The sequence below is a fragment of the Zalophus californianus genome, chromosome 2 (genome assembly GCF_009762305.2).
Source record: "Zalophus californianus isolate mZalCal1 chromosome 2, mZalCal1.pri.v2, whole genome shotgun sequence".
NCBI lineage: Eukaryota > Metazoa > Chordata > Mammalia > Carnivora > Otariidae > Zalophus > Zalophus californianus.
In genome coordinates this window covers 151,962,612-151,979,208 of record NC_045596.1, presented here as the reverse complement: position 1 = coordinate 151,979,208, position 16,597 = coordinate 151,962,612, and the positions used below count along the sequence as shown (strand labels likewise).

General features: G+C 37.9%; 1 protein-coding gene across 3 annotated transcripts in view; it reads right to left on the bottom strand.

Moving 5' to 3' along the window:
• Positions 1–16,597, bottom strand: part of KIF13B (kinesin family member 13B) — a 196,917-nt gene that overhangs the window by 101,323 nt on the left and 78,997 nt on the right. For all 3 annotated transcript variants that reach the window (XM_027598107.2, XM_027598108.2, XM_027598109.2), the window contains exons 9-12: positions 14,742–14,854; positions 13,397–13,508; positions 3,874–4,086; positions 1,802–1,912 (exon numbers count right to left, since the gene is read on the bottom strand). In XM_027598107.2, coding sequence (XP_027453908.1) covers positions 1,802–1,912; positions 3,874–4,086; positions 13,397–13,508; positions 14,742–14,854 — 549 coding nt within the window. The remainder of the gene's footprint in view (positions 1–1,801; positions 1,913–3,873; positions 4,087–13,396; positions 13,509–14,741; positions 14,855–16,597) is intronic.

The window sequence follows — 16,597 nt, the reverse complement described above, 5'->3', positions numbered from 1 at the left end:
CTGACCATGGACCATTTTTCTTCCCAGAAGACTTATTAATAATCGGTGGCTATCTTGCCAGCCAGAAATACATTTTGGGAAATGCTAGTCTCTTTTGAAAAAAGGTCAATGACCAACAGACTACGTCTTTTTCCCTGAGAGAGGAGAAGCAAGCTCAGCAGCATGAAAGCCTGGGGACTTGCGAAGATAAGGTGTTAAATGAGGTGCTGGATAAAATCAGGCACAGTCCTCAAAAGGGATACCTGACAGAGGAAGAGAACAGTTAGGTAAGGAAAGATGCTAACAGTTAGATTCACCAGCATTAGCACTGCAATTTCACTTAGACCTATCCTGCCTTGTATCAGCTAAGCAACTCAAATACAATAGCACTTCAAAGTCAATGTTTACTTTTGGAGTAGCTCTAAAAGGCTCACACAAATTAGTTCTAAACTGGATAATTATTAGAATGACTTATAATTTATGAAAAACAAAAAGTAAAATATGTAATGAGAAATAAAGTTCATACACTGGAATATTCTCTTCCCTGTAATTTGAAGAAGTTGCATTAAAATAACCCCGTGTAGGGATACAGATAAAACAAGACTGGTCATATGTTGATCTTCAATGAAACTGGGTGATGCCACATGTGGATTCATTATGCTCTTCTCTCTTGTTTTTATCTATTTTGAAAATGATTATAATAAAAAATATTTAAAAATAAGTCTGTACTAATATCATATCCACTTTATGCTACGTAATAGTTGTACCATCCTACAACATCTGATGTATAAATTGATTCTGGACAGCACATTTAAAGATGGAACCTGCTGGGTGACAAAAGTAGCAAGTTCTATATATTTACTAATATGAGGAACAGTTGAAAACACCAGAGATTTTCAACTTTAGAAAAGGAGAGGAAGAAGGCAGAGGTTACCTTAAATATCTGGGTAATGACTGTCCCTGTATTATAGGGCTCTTGGGGGGATTAAATAAAATACCGTATTTAAAAGCACTTAGCATAGGGCCCAACAGGATGTATGCAATAAATATTTGCTATTGTTATTACTCTCAGTTACTGTATATATGTGGGACACCCATTCTCTTAGCTTTGGAAGAACAAACTAAGGACCATGAGCAGAAATGAAAGAATAAAAGATTTCGATTAAATAGCTACCATTAGAGTTATCACAGCTGTCCAATCATGAAAAGACTGTTCGACAGGGTATTGGCCCCCACATTACCACATATATTTCTAAAACGGAGGCTGAATACACACCTAAAAGGAATGCTACGGAGTAAGTCTTTTATTAAGTAGACAACTGGACATTAAGGATTCTTTCTAAGTGCTAATGTTCCCTCCCTAAAATTTCACAACTCTATCTGTATTAAGTATTCTAAACATAAGAGATAGACAGCTCAGATTTAGGTATTTCATATTACTTTTCCTGAGTATATACTAATACTATTATAGCCGAGCATCGATCCTTAATAATTTCATAGTTTGGGTAAGTTCGTAGTTTGGGTAAGCAAAGCACTTAATAGAATTGGGGGTTCATAGTCAGAGGCTACAAAGTAGTTACTTCATTTAAAAAAAGGCTTATGACCCTAAAAACATTTCCTACATAATGAACTATTAATTGTAATTACATCTTATCCTTCAAATTAACTTTGTAAAATAGAGACTCTTGGATCTAGGTTCTTATTACTGGTGCTAGATTTGCCATCTTCAAAGCTAAAAATCAAAAAAGGAACCAGAAACGTCATGAGTTGCATTGCACAAACTGCCACGAGCTTTCTCTTGCTTTAATCAGGAAGCACGAACCTGTGCAATCTCCTCGGTTTTCCTTAGTTTCTCCTCCCAGGTCACAGTCATTTCCTGGATTAGCTTCTCTGATTCTTCTAGCCGATCTTTCAGTTCTGGAGATTTCATTGCCTGTAAGAAAATATTTATTTAATGAAATGTCTGTACCATGCCCTGAAGAAAGCACTAACTAAATCCAGAAGGATAAAAGTAACAATCCGCCTCCTCTCAGCTCTACAATTCACTGAGGTCTCTGATCTACCTAAACCAGAATGATGAATGCCACTGACACACAGCATCCAGACTGTAAGCATCCCACAAAGCTCATTCAGTTACCCAAGGTGGGCTTGAAAGAAAGACTTAACTGTTTTCTTCCAACCTACTGTCACTGTGAAGATCTAATTACCTTTTTTTTTTAAAGATTTATTTGTTTATTTATTTGACAGAGAGAAGAGACAGAGAGAGGGAACACAAGCAGGAGGAGTGGGAGAGGGAGAAGCAGGCCCCCTGCCAAGCAGGGAGCCTGATACAGGGCTCGATTCCAGGATCCTGGGATCATGACCCGAGCCAAAGGCAGATACTTAATGACTGAGCCACCCAAGGGCCCCAAGATCTAATTACATTTAGAGAGACAGAAAGTTCAAGCTCTCAAGGGCTTATTTTTAAATCCCAATAGGTCATATACCTAGACTAATACACAGGATTCATTCTAGTCTCTCCTGATGACTTCAGGTATTGATTCAAGTATATACTGATAATATCTGTACATGTTGTAAAGTGAATGGTGTTATTAATACCAAGAAGATGGAAACAAAATTTCAAAGAATCTTGATGAACTGTAAAATTACCCCTGTAAAAAAAGGATAAATTTCAATGGGCAAAAATATAACCAAGATAATTGTTTTGACCATGTATTTTACCAACTTACTACCAGAAAACAGATTATAAGAAAGAAAAGGGCTATGGTCCCGACCCCAGGAAAGAGTCCCCCAGTGCTGGAAAATCATGGGAACAAAATGCTAATTAAACTAGAAATCCTGAATCTGCTATTTTATTTCACCTTTGAAAAGAGGATGAGCATTTGGTTTTAGGTTAGAATTATATAGGTTTCAAATTCAGTAATGGAACATAAACACCATACATTACAGAATGTACAAAGGGTAGTGGAAACAGAGTACCTCGAAATAGTTGGTTTTTTTTTTTTAAAGATTTATTTATTTGAGAGAGAGAGAGAGCATGAATGGGAGGGGCAGAGGGAGAGAGAACGTTAAGCAGACTCCCCACTGAATGCAGAGCCCAACACAGAGCTCGACCCCACAACCCTCAGCTGAAACCAAGAGTCAGACACCTAACCAACTGCGCACCCAGGCACCCCTAAATAGATGCTATAAAATATTTTTTTCCACAAACATAATTAAGCCACAACATGGAAAAACTAGATTATTAAGATGTGGAAGAACTCCTTAAGATTTCCATTCTGCGGGGCGCCTGGGTGGCTCAGTCGTTAAGTGTCTGCCTTTGGCTCAGGTCATGATCCCAGGGTCCTAGGATCGAGCCCTGCATCGGGCTCCCTGCTCAGCGGGAGGCCTGCTTCTCCCTCTCCCACTCCCCCTGCTCATGTTCCCTCTCTCGCTGTCTCTCTCTCTCTCTCTCTCTGTCAGAATAAATAAATTAAAAAAAAAAAAAGATTTCCATTCTGTCTTCAACCAATGAACAAATGATACAACAAAACCTGCTTGAATCCTCTCCCCATCAGTCTATGTCCACTCTCCACCATTTTCTGCACTAAAATTGCATACGTTTTGTTTCAAGCATCTCTCTCCTTTATTCTTAGTTATACCTATACTGTGGAAAGAAACATTTTTGCAATTCCCTTTATTCTCGCCTCCTGTTCAATCCTTTCACATCTGTAAAAACTCTCTAAATTGCAACTATAACCCTCTATCTTTATTTATCACTCATCTCAAATTTCTCTTCCTATAGGAAACGCAAAAATTCTAGGTGGAGTACTTATCACTTACAGCTAAGGGGAAGACAATTCAAATTCTAGCTTTTCCTAGACCCATAAAGTGTGGCTTGGCTGTGCCTTATACCTCCGCTTTGGTTAGCTGCTCTCGGAGCTTTTCTACTTCCTCCCGGAGATCCCGGATAATTCGTGCATTAGGATCCTCATTCACCACAGCATGGTTCACGATGTTCTTGGCGCGATCTGCATACCGCAGAGTTGAAAGGGTTTCATCATAGTTATCGGCTGCTGGACTGACGGTGGCCACCATGGCTGTCTTGCTGTTACCCCCAAGACTGTCCTAGAGGGAGAAAGAAATTGAGTAGGATTTTTAAGCTGGAAGAAAACATCATATGAGGAAGCTAAAGTCAGATAGGGTGAGAGAACGTTCCAAGGTCAAACACATATTTAAGGACAAAGCTAGGACTAAAATACAGATATACTGACTTCAGGTCCCATGTTCTTTCTTCTCTGCCAAGCTACTTTTCTGCAGAAAGGAGATCTGGTTTTTAAGAAAAGACGGAAATACAAGGAAGCCTACATTTATTTCAGTTTAATAACAATTGGTTCTAGGCAGGCTACTCAAAAAACAATGATTTCTTAAATGCCTAAAAATCTTCCTTAGAGAAACTGAACAATCATGATATTATTTGTTATCTGATCAAAAAGTGATTACCAACAATCTACTCCATAATGCCATGTCCTTGGAATCTCTATGAAGCCTAAATAATGGCTCAGAAAGTGTTGCTGTTACAAGCTATCAGGCACCTTGCAAATTTTTTCAAACATAAGGCATAATTATAGTCTTATAAAACAAAAGATATGTTGAAAGTACCTGATTTTATTCCCTCTGATAGAACTCCAAAAACTATGAAAACAGGCTTACCTTCTACACAACCACTTCTACAGTTCAGACAAGGGTGCTAAAGAAAAGACACTCATCTTCATTATGCTAAAACTGATCGGTCAGGTGAAATGGGCTTTAGAATGGGCTCCAACAAATTCAAAAAACTACTTCCACTTGAGAACATTAAAAAATAACTAAAGGAGAACACAGGCAGCAACTTCTTCGACCTCAGCCGCAGCAACTTCTTCCTAGAAACACTGCCAAAGGAAGGGGAAGCAAGGGCCAAAATGAACCATTGGGACTTCATCAAGATAAAAAGCTTCTGCACAGCAAAGGAAACAGTCAACAAAAACAAAAGACAACCGACAGAATGGGAGAAGATATTTGCAAATGACATATCAGATAAAGGGCTAGTATCCAAAATCTATAAAGAACTTATCAAACTCAACACCCAAAGAACAAATGATCCAATCAAGAAATGGACAGAAGACATGAACAGACATTTTTCCAAAGAAGATATCCAAATGGCCAACAGACACAAGAAAAAGTGCTCAATATCACTCGGCATCAGGGAAATCCAAATCAAAACCTCAAGGAGATATCACCTCACACGAGTCAGAATAGCTAAAATTAACAAGTCAGGAAACGACAGATGTTGGCAGGGATGCGGAGAAAGGGGAACCCTCCTACACTGTTGGTGGGAATGCAAGCTGGTGCAGCCACTCTGGAAAACAGTATGGAGGTTCCTCAAAAAGTTGAAAATAGAGCTACCCTACGACCCAGCAATTGCACCACTGGGTTATTTACCCCAAAGATACAAATGTAGGGATCTGAAGGGGTACATGCACCCTGATGTTTATAGCAGCAATGTCCACAACAGCCAAACTATGGAAAGAGCCAAGATGTACATCAACAGATGAATGGATAAAGAAGATCTGATATATATGTATACACACACACACACACACACATACACACACACACACACATATATATACAATGGAATATTATGCAGCCATCAAAAGGAATGAAAGCTTGCCATTTGCAACAACATGGATGGAACTGGAGGGTATTATGCTGAGTGAAATAAGTCAATCACAGAAAGACATGTATCATATGATCTCACTGATATGAGGAATTCTTAATCTCAGGAAACAAACTGAGGGTTGCTGGAGTGGTGGGGGTGGGAGGGATGGGGTGGCTGGGTGATAGACATTGGGGAGGGTATGTGCTATGGTGAGAGCTGTGAATTGTGTAAGACTGTTGAATCACAGACTGGTACCTCTGAAACAAATAATACATTATATGTTAAAAAAAAAGAAAAAGAAGATAGTAGGAAGGGAAAAATGAAGGGGGGGGAAATTGGAGGAAGAGACAAACCATGAGAGACTATGAACTCTGAGAAACAAACTGAGGGTTCTAGAGGGGAGGGTGGTAGGGGGATGGGTTAGCCTGGTGATGGGTATTAAAGAGGGCATGTATTGAATGGAGCACTGGGTGTTATAGGCAATGAATCACGGAACACTACATCAAAAACTAATGATGTAATGTATGGTGATTAACATAACATAATAAAATTTTTAAAAAGCAAGAAAAAAAATAACTAGATATAACTCGTTATTACAAAACCAGAAATCAAGTCCACCCCGACTCCACTTCACCATCCAAAGGCTGAATGTAATCCACCTGCGGCAGGTAGCCTCTCAGACAGCCCCCAATGATCCCTACATCCTGGTATTCATACCTCAGTACCCAGCCCCTTCCCTTGAGTGTAGGCAGGACATTTGATTTACCTCTAAGGAACAGAATAGAGCAGAAGGAATAGAATAGAGCAGATGGCATGTCACTTCTGAGATGAGATTATGAAAAGACCATGGCTTCTGTTATAGGTGTTTTCTCTCACTCTTGGGAAACCACTGTCATGAGGTGAGGTGGCCCTATGAAGAGACCTCAGGAGTGAATTTGGAAACAGGTCTTCTGAAGCCTTCTAACTTAGGTGGGCAGATCGAACCCCAGTCAAACCTTGCACTAACCACCCTGGATAACACTTTATTGCAGTCACATGAGAGACCCCAGCCAGACCACTTGGTTAGACCACACCCAGAATCCTGACCCATGGAAACTATGAGATAATAAATGATTGTTATTTCTAGCTGTTAGGTTTTAGGGGTAATCTGTTGCACAGCAATAGATAACTAATACTACACTAACATACCATCTCAAGATGAAAAGAATTACCCAAAAAAAGAGACTCAATACCCTCTTTCAGCAATAGAATATCACTGAATTATAGATTCTCAAGATAGAGAGAAGACTCAAACAGGCCAGTATGGGGGATCACAGGTCATAAGAAAGCCAGCTCTACTTTGGGCAGCTCTGGACAGATATAAAATTCTTACTTTTGAAGACATAAAGTTTTTCCAATATCAACATATCTAAAATTTGCACAATCTGTGATTTACACCATCTTTGGGCAGACTTGACTTAGTCCTCTCAGCCTTTTGTGAACTGGATTATTTTACTGATCAAAAAAAAAAACCCCAGAGGTTTGTTTAACAAAGAAGGTCAAATACTCTGCCTAAAGATCCGGAACTAGTAAACTGAACAATATTCTAATCTAGCGGTGTTCCGCCTTCAAGTCCAATATGACTTTTACTCCCTCACGGCTACCCACAATTACACAGTAACAAAGTGACACTTGGCAATATAGAGAGAGCTCAGACCTGAGGAACAAGTAAGGTGGCCAGACAGCTTTCCAAGTTATTCTGTCCTACCACCAGAGACAAAATAATTCCCTAGGTCATGCTAACAGTTCAATACAATCCCAGACAACGTGTGTGTGTGTGTGATTGACAATGTGATGATCCACTACTGAAAATTCGGTTTTCCACAGAAAACAGAGCTTAATTCTGCCTCTGAAGAAAATACACTCTAACACATGAAAAGGAAGGAAACATAAGTAATCTGGGCTCTAGAAGGCAGAGGTGACTTCTGCCAAGTCTGTATGATTGCTTGCTTTCCTCTTCACCTCTAGACACTGATCGCACACCATTGGTGCCCAGCTTTGGCAACTTCCACAAGAATGTCAAGACGCACATTAATGAAATTCCAATGTTATATATAAAGATCACAGGAATGACATCTCAGATTACAGTTCAGTCACTAGCAGCACCATGGGGAGTGCTGCCCTTCAAGAACTACTGCATTCTGTTAGCCCACGTGAACAGCAAATGCTATTGGGTAAAAAGGGGTTTGTGACAATAATGACCAACGTGAAAAGGCATACATATTGTGCTTCAACTTGTGCTGAGAAAAGGAAACCTGGCAAATGACAAATACTTGATATTTTAAAAGCCCTTGTGCACGAGTAACAATATGCTTATATTCAAAAATGGCCCCGTGCCATTAGCAAGAAGGAAATAGCAACAAAAGAACTGGCACTCATTCAAGGAGAAAGTATAAAGCTTCTTGTTACTCTTTAATTGTTTAATTAGGCAAATCAGATGAGCTTTGTTTCAAATGTAGCAACTGAAAATTAAATGGACATAGGAAAGAAACTGAATTTTGGAAGGCAGGATCTTTTTAAAGCTGAAAGAACTCTTTGAAGTAATCTAATGAAATTATTTCATTTTACAGATGAGAAATTGAGACCCAGGAAGACTGACAGACTTAACCAAAGGTCATAACACTATTCAGAGCAGAGCTGAAAGTACTCATTCACTCAGCTCTTCACACAGTTTACCATCGAGGGGGTGACACTGAGAAGCAAACACTATATGGTAAGAACTAGAGTAGGGATAAACACAGCATGGTCATAGAAAACAGAATGAGCAGAAAACCCAGTCTTGAAAGGTTAGGGACGACTTTCAGAGTCGTGGTATCTGAGACCTAAAGATGAATAAGCATCGTCCAGATAAAGGCTAGTGGGGAGGGAAGTAGGAGGAAGAGAGGAGGAATGTTCCAAGCAGAGTAAGAGTCAAGTCCTAGAAGAGTACTCATCACTTAGCTAGAACTGATCACAGCAAGAGCAGGATGAACAATAAGAAATAGGGAGGGATCAGAATACTGAAGGCCTCGTAAATCACAAGTCGTTAAAGAATTTGGACTTTATCATAATGGCCTGTAAGAGAGTTACTGAAGAGACTGAAGTTTAAGAAGAGTATTAGTTTTTAAGATATTACAACTTACTATAAAGGATGGAATGGAAAGTTCGAAGGAAATGTTTCAATCATCCAGGCAAGAGATGAAAGTTGCTTCCATTAGATAAGCGGCAGTAATAATGGAAAAAGGTGGATTAAGTCAAAAGATACCCATTATTTGAGCATTTATTACCAGAAATTATTTGATGTTAAGAGGTTCATATTTAGAAGATTACACAGAGAATCAAAAAACCTCTTAATAAGAAACAGTTCTCCACTGACCACTTACCAAATGAATAACCACTCCATCCACCGAGAGAAGAGCTGGAGAATAGTCAGAAGAGCACTCACATCTATCCCCCAACAAATCACCAAGGGCAGTCATTTTCTCTGACTCCCAGATGTTGTAAATATCAAGAGCATAACACAATTATAATGCAAATACAATGCAAAAACACTTTTAAAAGAAAGTGCAAACCTTATGAACAATTTCATGAGTTCAATGATAGTTATGTTGGACGATACTACAATCATGAAATCCAACAAGGATCGGGGAGAGTTAGACTAATTTAGAATTAAAGAAGGAGAGAGCAAAAGGAACATAAAAGCCACTTCTAAGGAGAATGATTTGTGTATCAATCGATTCCGAGAGGTCTTTGGGAAAAATGTTTAAACATCAGAGTAAGTTTTGTAAAAATGCCTCGCTTGTGGAAGGTCGTATGTTTTTTAAGTAAAAAGTATGACAAAAATCAAGAAAACTTCATTTTTTTAGCCTAAGAATTAATACACAGAGGTTACAATTACAATCTAATTTTACTAAACAGAAGATAAACTGACTTTTTAAAATGTTCAGTTTTGTTCCTCAGTTCAAGTATTTTCACAAGACTCTCTTAACATTTGGTAAAAGTGAAGTGCTTCTCCTTCTAATGAAAAGTGACCTTTGGCAAGAGGTACAATATATAGCCTAGGCAAGAGAAGATGGGCAGCGAGGTGAACCCTGATTCCAATCTTATTTCTGCGACCACTGTCACATCTGTAAAATGGGGACACTACCATTTGCCTTCAGAGAAGTAAATGAGATCATGTACATGAAGTGCTTTGCATGGTACTTGATTCTCCCGGCCTCCAGCCTATGGAATGGATACTCAATAATTACCTGGGCCATTTTAAGTCTGTGAATTAACTTCATAAAAGATACTTCCTAGTGTTTGTTTAAATGGACTGAGGGAATAACAATGAAACAACACAACAGTGAATATTATGTCTTTTAAATCAGGCACATCCCGGGAATAAGCATGAATGATCAAGAAATATTTCTGTGGAAAGCCTGAGGAAGAAATTAATATCTTATCGAAATTCCTTCTGGAAATTAAACAAATGAGATTTCAAGGATAATTACTGACACGTGAAGAACAGCACAATTATTTCCTTGGTAGTGAAATGTTTTGTAATGCCCCTTAAATTCAAGAGTTATCTACAAGTGGTTTTTAATTATCAAACTTTGCTTATTTATCCTTTTGTTTTAAATTTCTAATTCTTTTTGCATTTTGCCAAAGGAAGTACTCTATCTGATTTTCTACTGTGGCCAGTTTCACTTAATAAAGCATGCTTAAATGGTGTGTGGAGTTTTAGAAAGTAAAGTTGAATACCAATAACCCTTTGAGAGAGTAGAAACTAAGAGAAAACCCAACTTCCTTTACAAACACATCACGGACTAAGTCAGAGTTGTGTCACCTTAGAAGAACAAATATTGTTAAAATGTCTATTCTACCCAAAGAAATCTACACATTTAATGCAATTCCTATCAAAATACCAACAGCATTTTTCACAGAGCTAGAACAAACAATCCAAAAACTTATATGGAACCACAAAAGATCCCAAATAGCCAAAGCAATTCTGAAAAACAAAAGCTGGAGGTATCACAATTCTGGATTTCAAGTTATATTACAAAGCTGTAGTGATCAAAACAGAATAGTACTGGCATAAAAACAGACACATAGATCAATGGAACAGAATCGAAAACCCAGAAATAAACCCATAATTATATGGTCAATTAATCTTTGACAAAGCAGGAAAGAATATGCAATGGGAAAAAGAAAGTCTCTTCAACAAATGGTGTTGGGAAAATTGGACAGCCACATGCAGAAGAATGAAACTGGACCACTTTCTTACACCATCCACAAAAATAAACTCAAAATGGATTAAAGACCTGAAACCACAAAAAATCCTAGAAGACAGCACAGGCAGAAATGTCTGTGACATCAGCCATAGCAGCATCTTTCTAGATATGTCTCCTGAGGCAAGGGAAATAAAAGCAAAAATAAACTATCAGGACTACATCAAAATAAAAAGCTTCTGCAGAGTGAAGGAAACAATCAACAAAGCTGAAAGGCAACCTACTGAATGGAAGAAGATGTTTGCAAATGACTTATCTAATGAAGGGTTAATATCCAAAATATTTAAAGAACTTATACAAATCCACACCAAAAAAAATGAAATAATCCAATTAAAAAAAGGGCAGACATTCTCCAAAGACAAACAGATGGCCAACAGACACATGAAAAGATGCTCAACATCACTCATCATCATGGAAATACAAATCAAAACTACAATGAGGTATCAGCTCACACCTGTTAGAATGGCTAAAATCAAAACCACAAGAAACAAGTGTTGGTGAAGATGTGAAGAAAAAGGAACCTTCTTGTGTTTTTGGTGGGAATGAAAACTGGTGCACTCTGGAAAACAGTACGGAGGTTCCTCAAAAAGTTAAAAATAGAACTACCCTACAATCCAGTAATCCCACTGCTGGTATTTACCCTGAAATACAAAAACACCAATTTAAAGGGATATAGGCACTCATATGTTTATAACAGCATTATTTATAATAGCCAAATTACAAAAGCAGCCCAAGTGTCCATCAACAGATGAATGGATAAAGAAGATGTGGTATATATACACAATGGAATATTATTCAGTCATAAAAAGGAATGAAATCTTGCCATTTGCAAAGATGTGGATGGAGCTAGAGTATAATGCTAAGCAAAATTAGTCAGAAAAAGACAAACACCAAATGATTTCATTCATATGTGGAATTTAAGAAACAAAACAAAGCAAAGAAGACAAAAAAAAGGGGGGGGGACAGGGAGACAAATCAAGAAGCCAACTCTTTTTTTTTTTTAAGATTTCATTTCTTTTTTGACAGAGAGAGACGCAGCGAGAGAGGGAACACAAGCAGGGGGAGTGGGAGAGGGAGAAGCAGGCTTCCCGCAGAGCAGGGAGCCTGATGCAGGGCTCGATCCCAGGACTCTGGGTTCATGACCTGAGCCAAAGGTAGACGCTTAACAACTGAGCCACCCAGGTGCCCAAGAAGCCAACTCTTAACTATAGAGAACACACTGATGGTTACCAGAGGGGAGGTGGGTGGGGAGATGGATGAAACAGGTGATGGGGATTAAGGAGTGCACTTGTGATGAGCACCAGGTGTTGTATGGAAGTGCTGAATCACTATATTGTACACCTGAAATTAATGTAACACTGTATGTTAACTATACTGGAATTAAAATAAAATTTAAAAATAGCCAAAAAAAAAAAAAGTCGTGTCTTCTACTAAGCAAAGCTGTGCTTAACTCATCTTTATATTCTCAACCCCTACCACAGTGAGTAACAGGCATTCAATAAATTCTTGACTGATGAGAGAAGAACTCATCACAAAACTAAACAGGGCCCATAAAATTACTTCTTCATTTAAAAAAAAAAAAACAGAAAAGGAAAAGGAGTATTAAATAAAATATTTTGTTCCAGGTTGGCAACTCTATACAGAGTTAAACTGTCACTGGACTTTCTATCCTCTAGTTCCTAATCCAATATTCAATCCACCACACCACCTCGATAGACTAGAGGGACCCTGAAGACTGGAAGAGACCTGGAAATAGCCTCTCTCTTCACCAAATTCCTATTGCGTGTCCTTACTAACTCTCTCATGGAATCACTGACTCTTGTTATAATATTTTGTGTTCACATCTTATCTCCCTTACCAGACCCTGAGCAAGTAGAGGGCAAGGAGGGTCCCATTTCTTTACATTCCCCTCATAAGCACTTCATAGCTTTTGTTCTTTCTCATTTCCATTTCTCTCATACATACTGAATCAATTAACAAACGAATGACTGTGTGCTCTATTCTGTACCCATAAACAACATTAGGAAGCTAAACGTAAATTAAAGTGATCATGAGTAGTCTTGATGTTAATCAGAAAAACAAGGTCCAAAATGTCAGTCAAACAAAAGGAGTCTGTGAGAAAAACAGAGTAGTCCAGCAGAGTCTGTAAGGCAGTGGAAATCCTTTCCTTTGACTCAATCTGCTATAGGATTAGCATGAGGTTCTTCTTCTACACCTCAAAATCTCAAAGGCAACTGTGTGGTTCTGTGTGCCCCAAATCCCATTGCTTCCAGGTTCTGATGAATCAGGTGCTTAATCTATTAAATCCATGATTATCATGTGAGAGACTAATGATTTTAAATTTGAACATTGGTAAAAGAAATGATAGGAGGGATTAACAGTCTACTCTTCTCTTCCTTTCTACCAACCACCAAGAGTATGCCAGAAAGGGTGGGGGTGGGAAGCTTACTTTGAGCAGCCAAGTGAGAACTGAGTCACGATATGGAACAAATTTATTCTTGTTTTTGCCAGCACTCTGATCTGCTAGGGCTGAGATAACCAGACCGAGGGTTGTGAGGGACCTGCATGGTGCAACAAACCGGAATAATCATAAAAAACTGAGAATATCAAATGTCACATTTTAGCACAAAAACTGAACATCAAGATGCCTCCTACCTGCATGAGAATAGCACTGTTGTCAGCATTTTGCTGCTCAGTTTAAAAACACATAAACTCTAAAAGCTGATATCCTTCTAACACTACTGCAAGCAATAAAATTGCTTAGCTCAATTACTTTTTTTCATTTTTGTAAAGAGCAACATGAGCCATAAACCTCTAGGTTAAGAAAAGACACAAACACCAAATATCTTAAAGAAAGGAAGCCACAAACACAATACAATTAATTAAAACTTAGTATAAGGCAAAAACATTTGCATATATGTACGTGTGTATATGAGGTATCTATTTATATCATATGTATCTACATACATATCATACGTAATATCATTTATATATATGTATATCACTGTTCAATAATACAATAATAGCATAGCATCTGGATGATGATCTTCTATGATCTCTAGTTGGTTACTCTCATAATGCATCCTTCTGGATTCCTGCCCACAAGGAGCTAAAATTTAGCTTGAGGTAGAAAATATAACTATATGAAGGAGTTTGTACACAAAATTATTACTTTATAAAACCCTAGCTTCTTGGTATAAATGAGCACCACCACAACAGTCATACAAGGGAAAGCCCAATGGGACTAGTACACGAGCTGATGTTGGTTCAGAGAGTGACACCCAGGTTGAGATCAACAGCTGGACTCTAACAGACCATTACCTTCGTCCTTTTCCATAGCTTAGACCAGTGGTTCTCAACTGGAGGGCTACTGTGCCCCTACCGGGAGATGTTGGCAAGGTCCACAGACATGTTTGGGTTGTCACAACCGGGGGTGGGGTAAGAGAGGTGGCAGGTACTACCACCATCTAGTGGATAAGGCCAGGGATCCCACCAAACATCCTACAATACACAAGAACAGTCCCAGGAACAATTACCCAGCCCCAGATCTCAATACAGCTGCTCTTGAGAAACCTCTGACTTGACTGTGCTCCTCAGCCCCATCAGACATCTCAACAAAACATAAAATAGGCTTGGGCCTATATATATATATATATATATATATGAAAAAAATTTTCCATTATTTATTCATTATAGCTTCAATCATTCCAGCATCTTATTCTTTTAATAACCACAGAAGTTCCCCTATTTGGCTCTTAAATCAGTAAAATAAGAAAAGCTTCTGGAAAACTTACTTGTTGATGTTGCTCCCCTCCTTCAACCTGTCCCCCGCAGCTCCAGTTTTCGTTGCTCGCTCACTGCCAGCTAAATCAACCAAGCTCAGTTTGCCCACTTTCTCTCCAGATGTCTAGAAAGTAAATCAACAAATACTAATAAACAGTTAAAGAATACAGGAAGTCCTACATCTCTACCAATGAGTTTATTATCTAAATCCTTTATTAAAACATTATTTACTGTTATTTCAAAATTAGCTTGCACTGCTATAAAAGTGTAAGAAGGGGCGCCCGAGTAGCTCAGTTGGCTAGGCATCCGACTCCTGGTTTCGGCGCAGGTCATGATCTCAGGGTCCTGGGATTGAGCCCTGAGTTGGGCTCTGCACTCAGCAGGGAATCTGCTTGATTCCCTCTCTCTCTCTGCCCCTCCCCGTGCTCCACACACACAGGCATGCACTCTCTCAATCTAAAATAAAAAAAACAGTATAAGAAAACAAATTTAAAAAAAAACAGTATAAGAAAACTGTATAGTCTAGTAGTAGATATACAAAATTATACCCAACCCTACTAACCCAGACAAGAGTGAAAGTTATCTCAGAAAATAGCGCCCCCCAAAATGGGACATTTTGAAGGGAACCCAATACAATTTTTTTTAAAGATTTTATTTATTTATTTGATAGAGAGAGGAGGAGCACAGAGGGAGAAGAAGACTCCCTGCTGAGCAGATAGCCTGACGTGGGGCTTGATCCCAGGACCCTGAGATCATGACCTGAGCCAAAGGCAGATGGTTAACTGACTGAGCCACCCAGGCACCCCAACAAAATTTTCATAGAGAATTATATGAAAGCACTTATAAAATATAAATTTTAATATGATATAAAACTGCTTAAAAATCTCAAAATATTTACCAATAACCCTGAGAGAAAAATATTTGCAACTCTCATTGGTCTTAAAAAAATTAATATTTTACATAATAGGATCTCTCAAAAACTCAATACTTTCTTATATTTTTCATATTATTTATATATAGTAATTCCCTTATTTCATAGTTTCAGGTATTAAATTTACATATTTCTCTAGTTATTACATAAATATACATAAATATATACTGACATTTTCCTTTATCAAAAATATTCCATAACATAATCACACACATAATAGATATTTTATACTTCAGCAGCAATACAAGAAATGTGGGAAAGCAGTGCCCAAATTTATAGACTGGTTCATTTCTTAAAACTTTTCTTTAATATATACATTTATATTTATTTCCATAAATAAACATGTTGCTAACAAAAGGATATTCAGCTTCCCAAATCAAAAGTACTTTTGGTTAAAAAAAAAAAAGTCATCAGTATGTTTTTTGTTTTATGCTGAAAAGGAAATAGAAAACAAAGAACTTTTTGTTGTTACACTAATCTTGCTGTGATGGTAAAAAAAAGAAAAATATGCTTTCAGCAAATGAAAATCTTGCCAAAATACAGCATTTTTGCCAGCATGATTATTTTAGCTTCTGGTATTTGAAACTGATTTGCTGGGGGGTAGGCATCATCATAAAATATGCAAATATTCACATAAAAAGTAAGAGGAAAAATGAGAAGTTTTCAGTACAGTAGAAGCATATACATTTTTAGCTCTGTTTACTCTTCATAAGCTTCAAAATCAAATACTCAAAAAATCATTCTACAAATCTACTGAAATTTTATAGTACAATTTCCCCAGTATAGTTTATTCCTTCTAATACTTAGCTGTTTAGCAGAAGGTAACATTTCAAAACAATCTCTACTAAATCAGCTAGAGTTAACATTAGCTTATACAGCTAGCCATCCAACTTTAAAGCTCAAAATTTGCTATGGCAGAGGCTGTGAACCATCAGC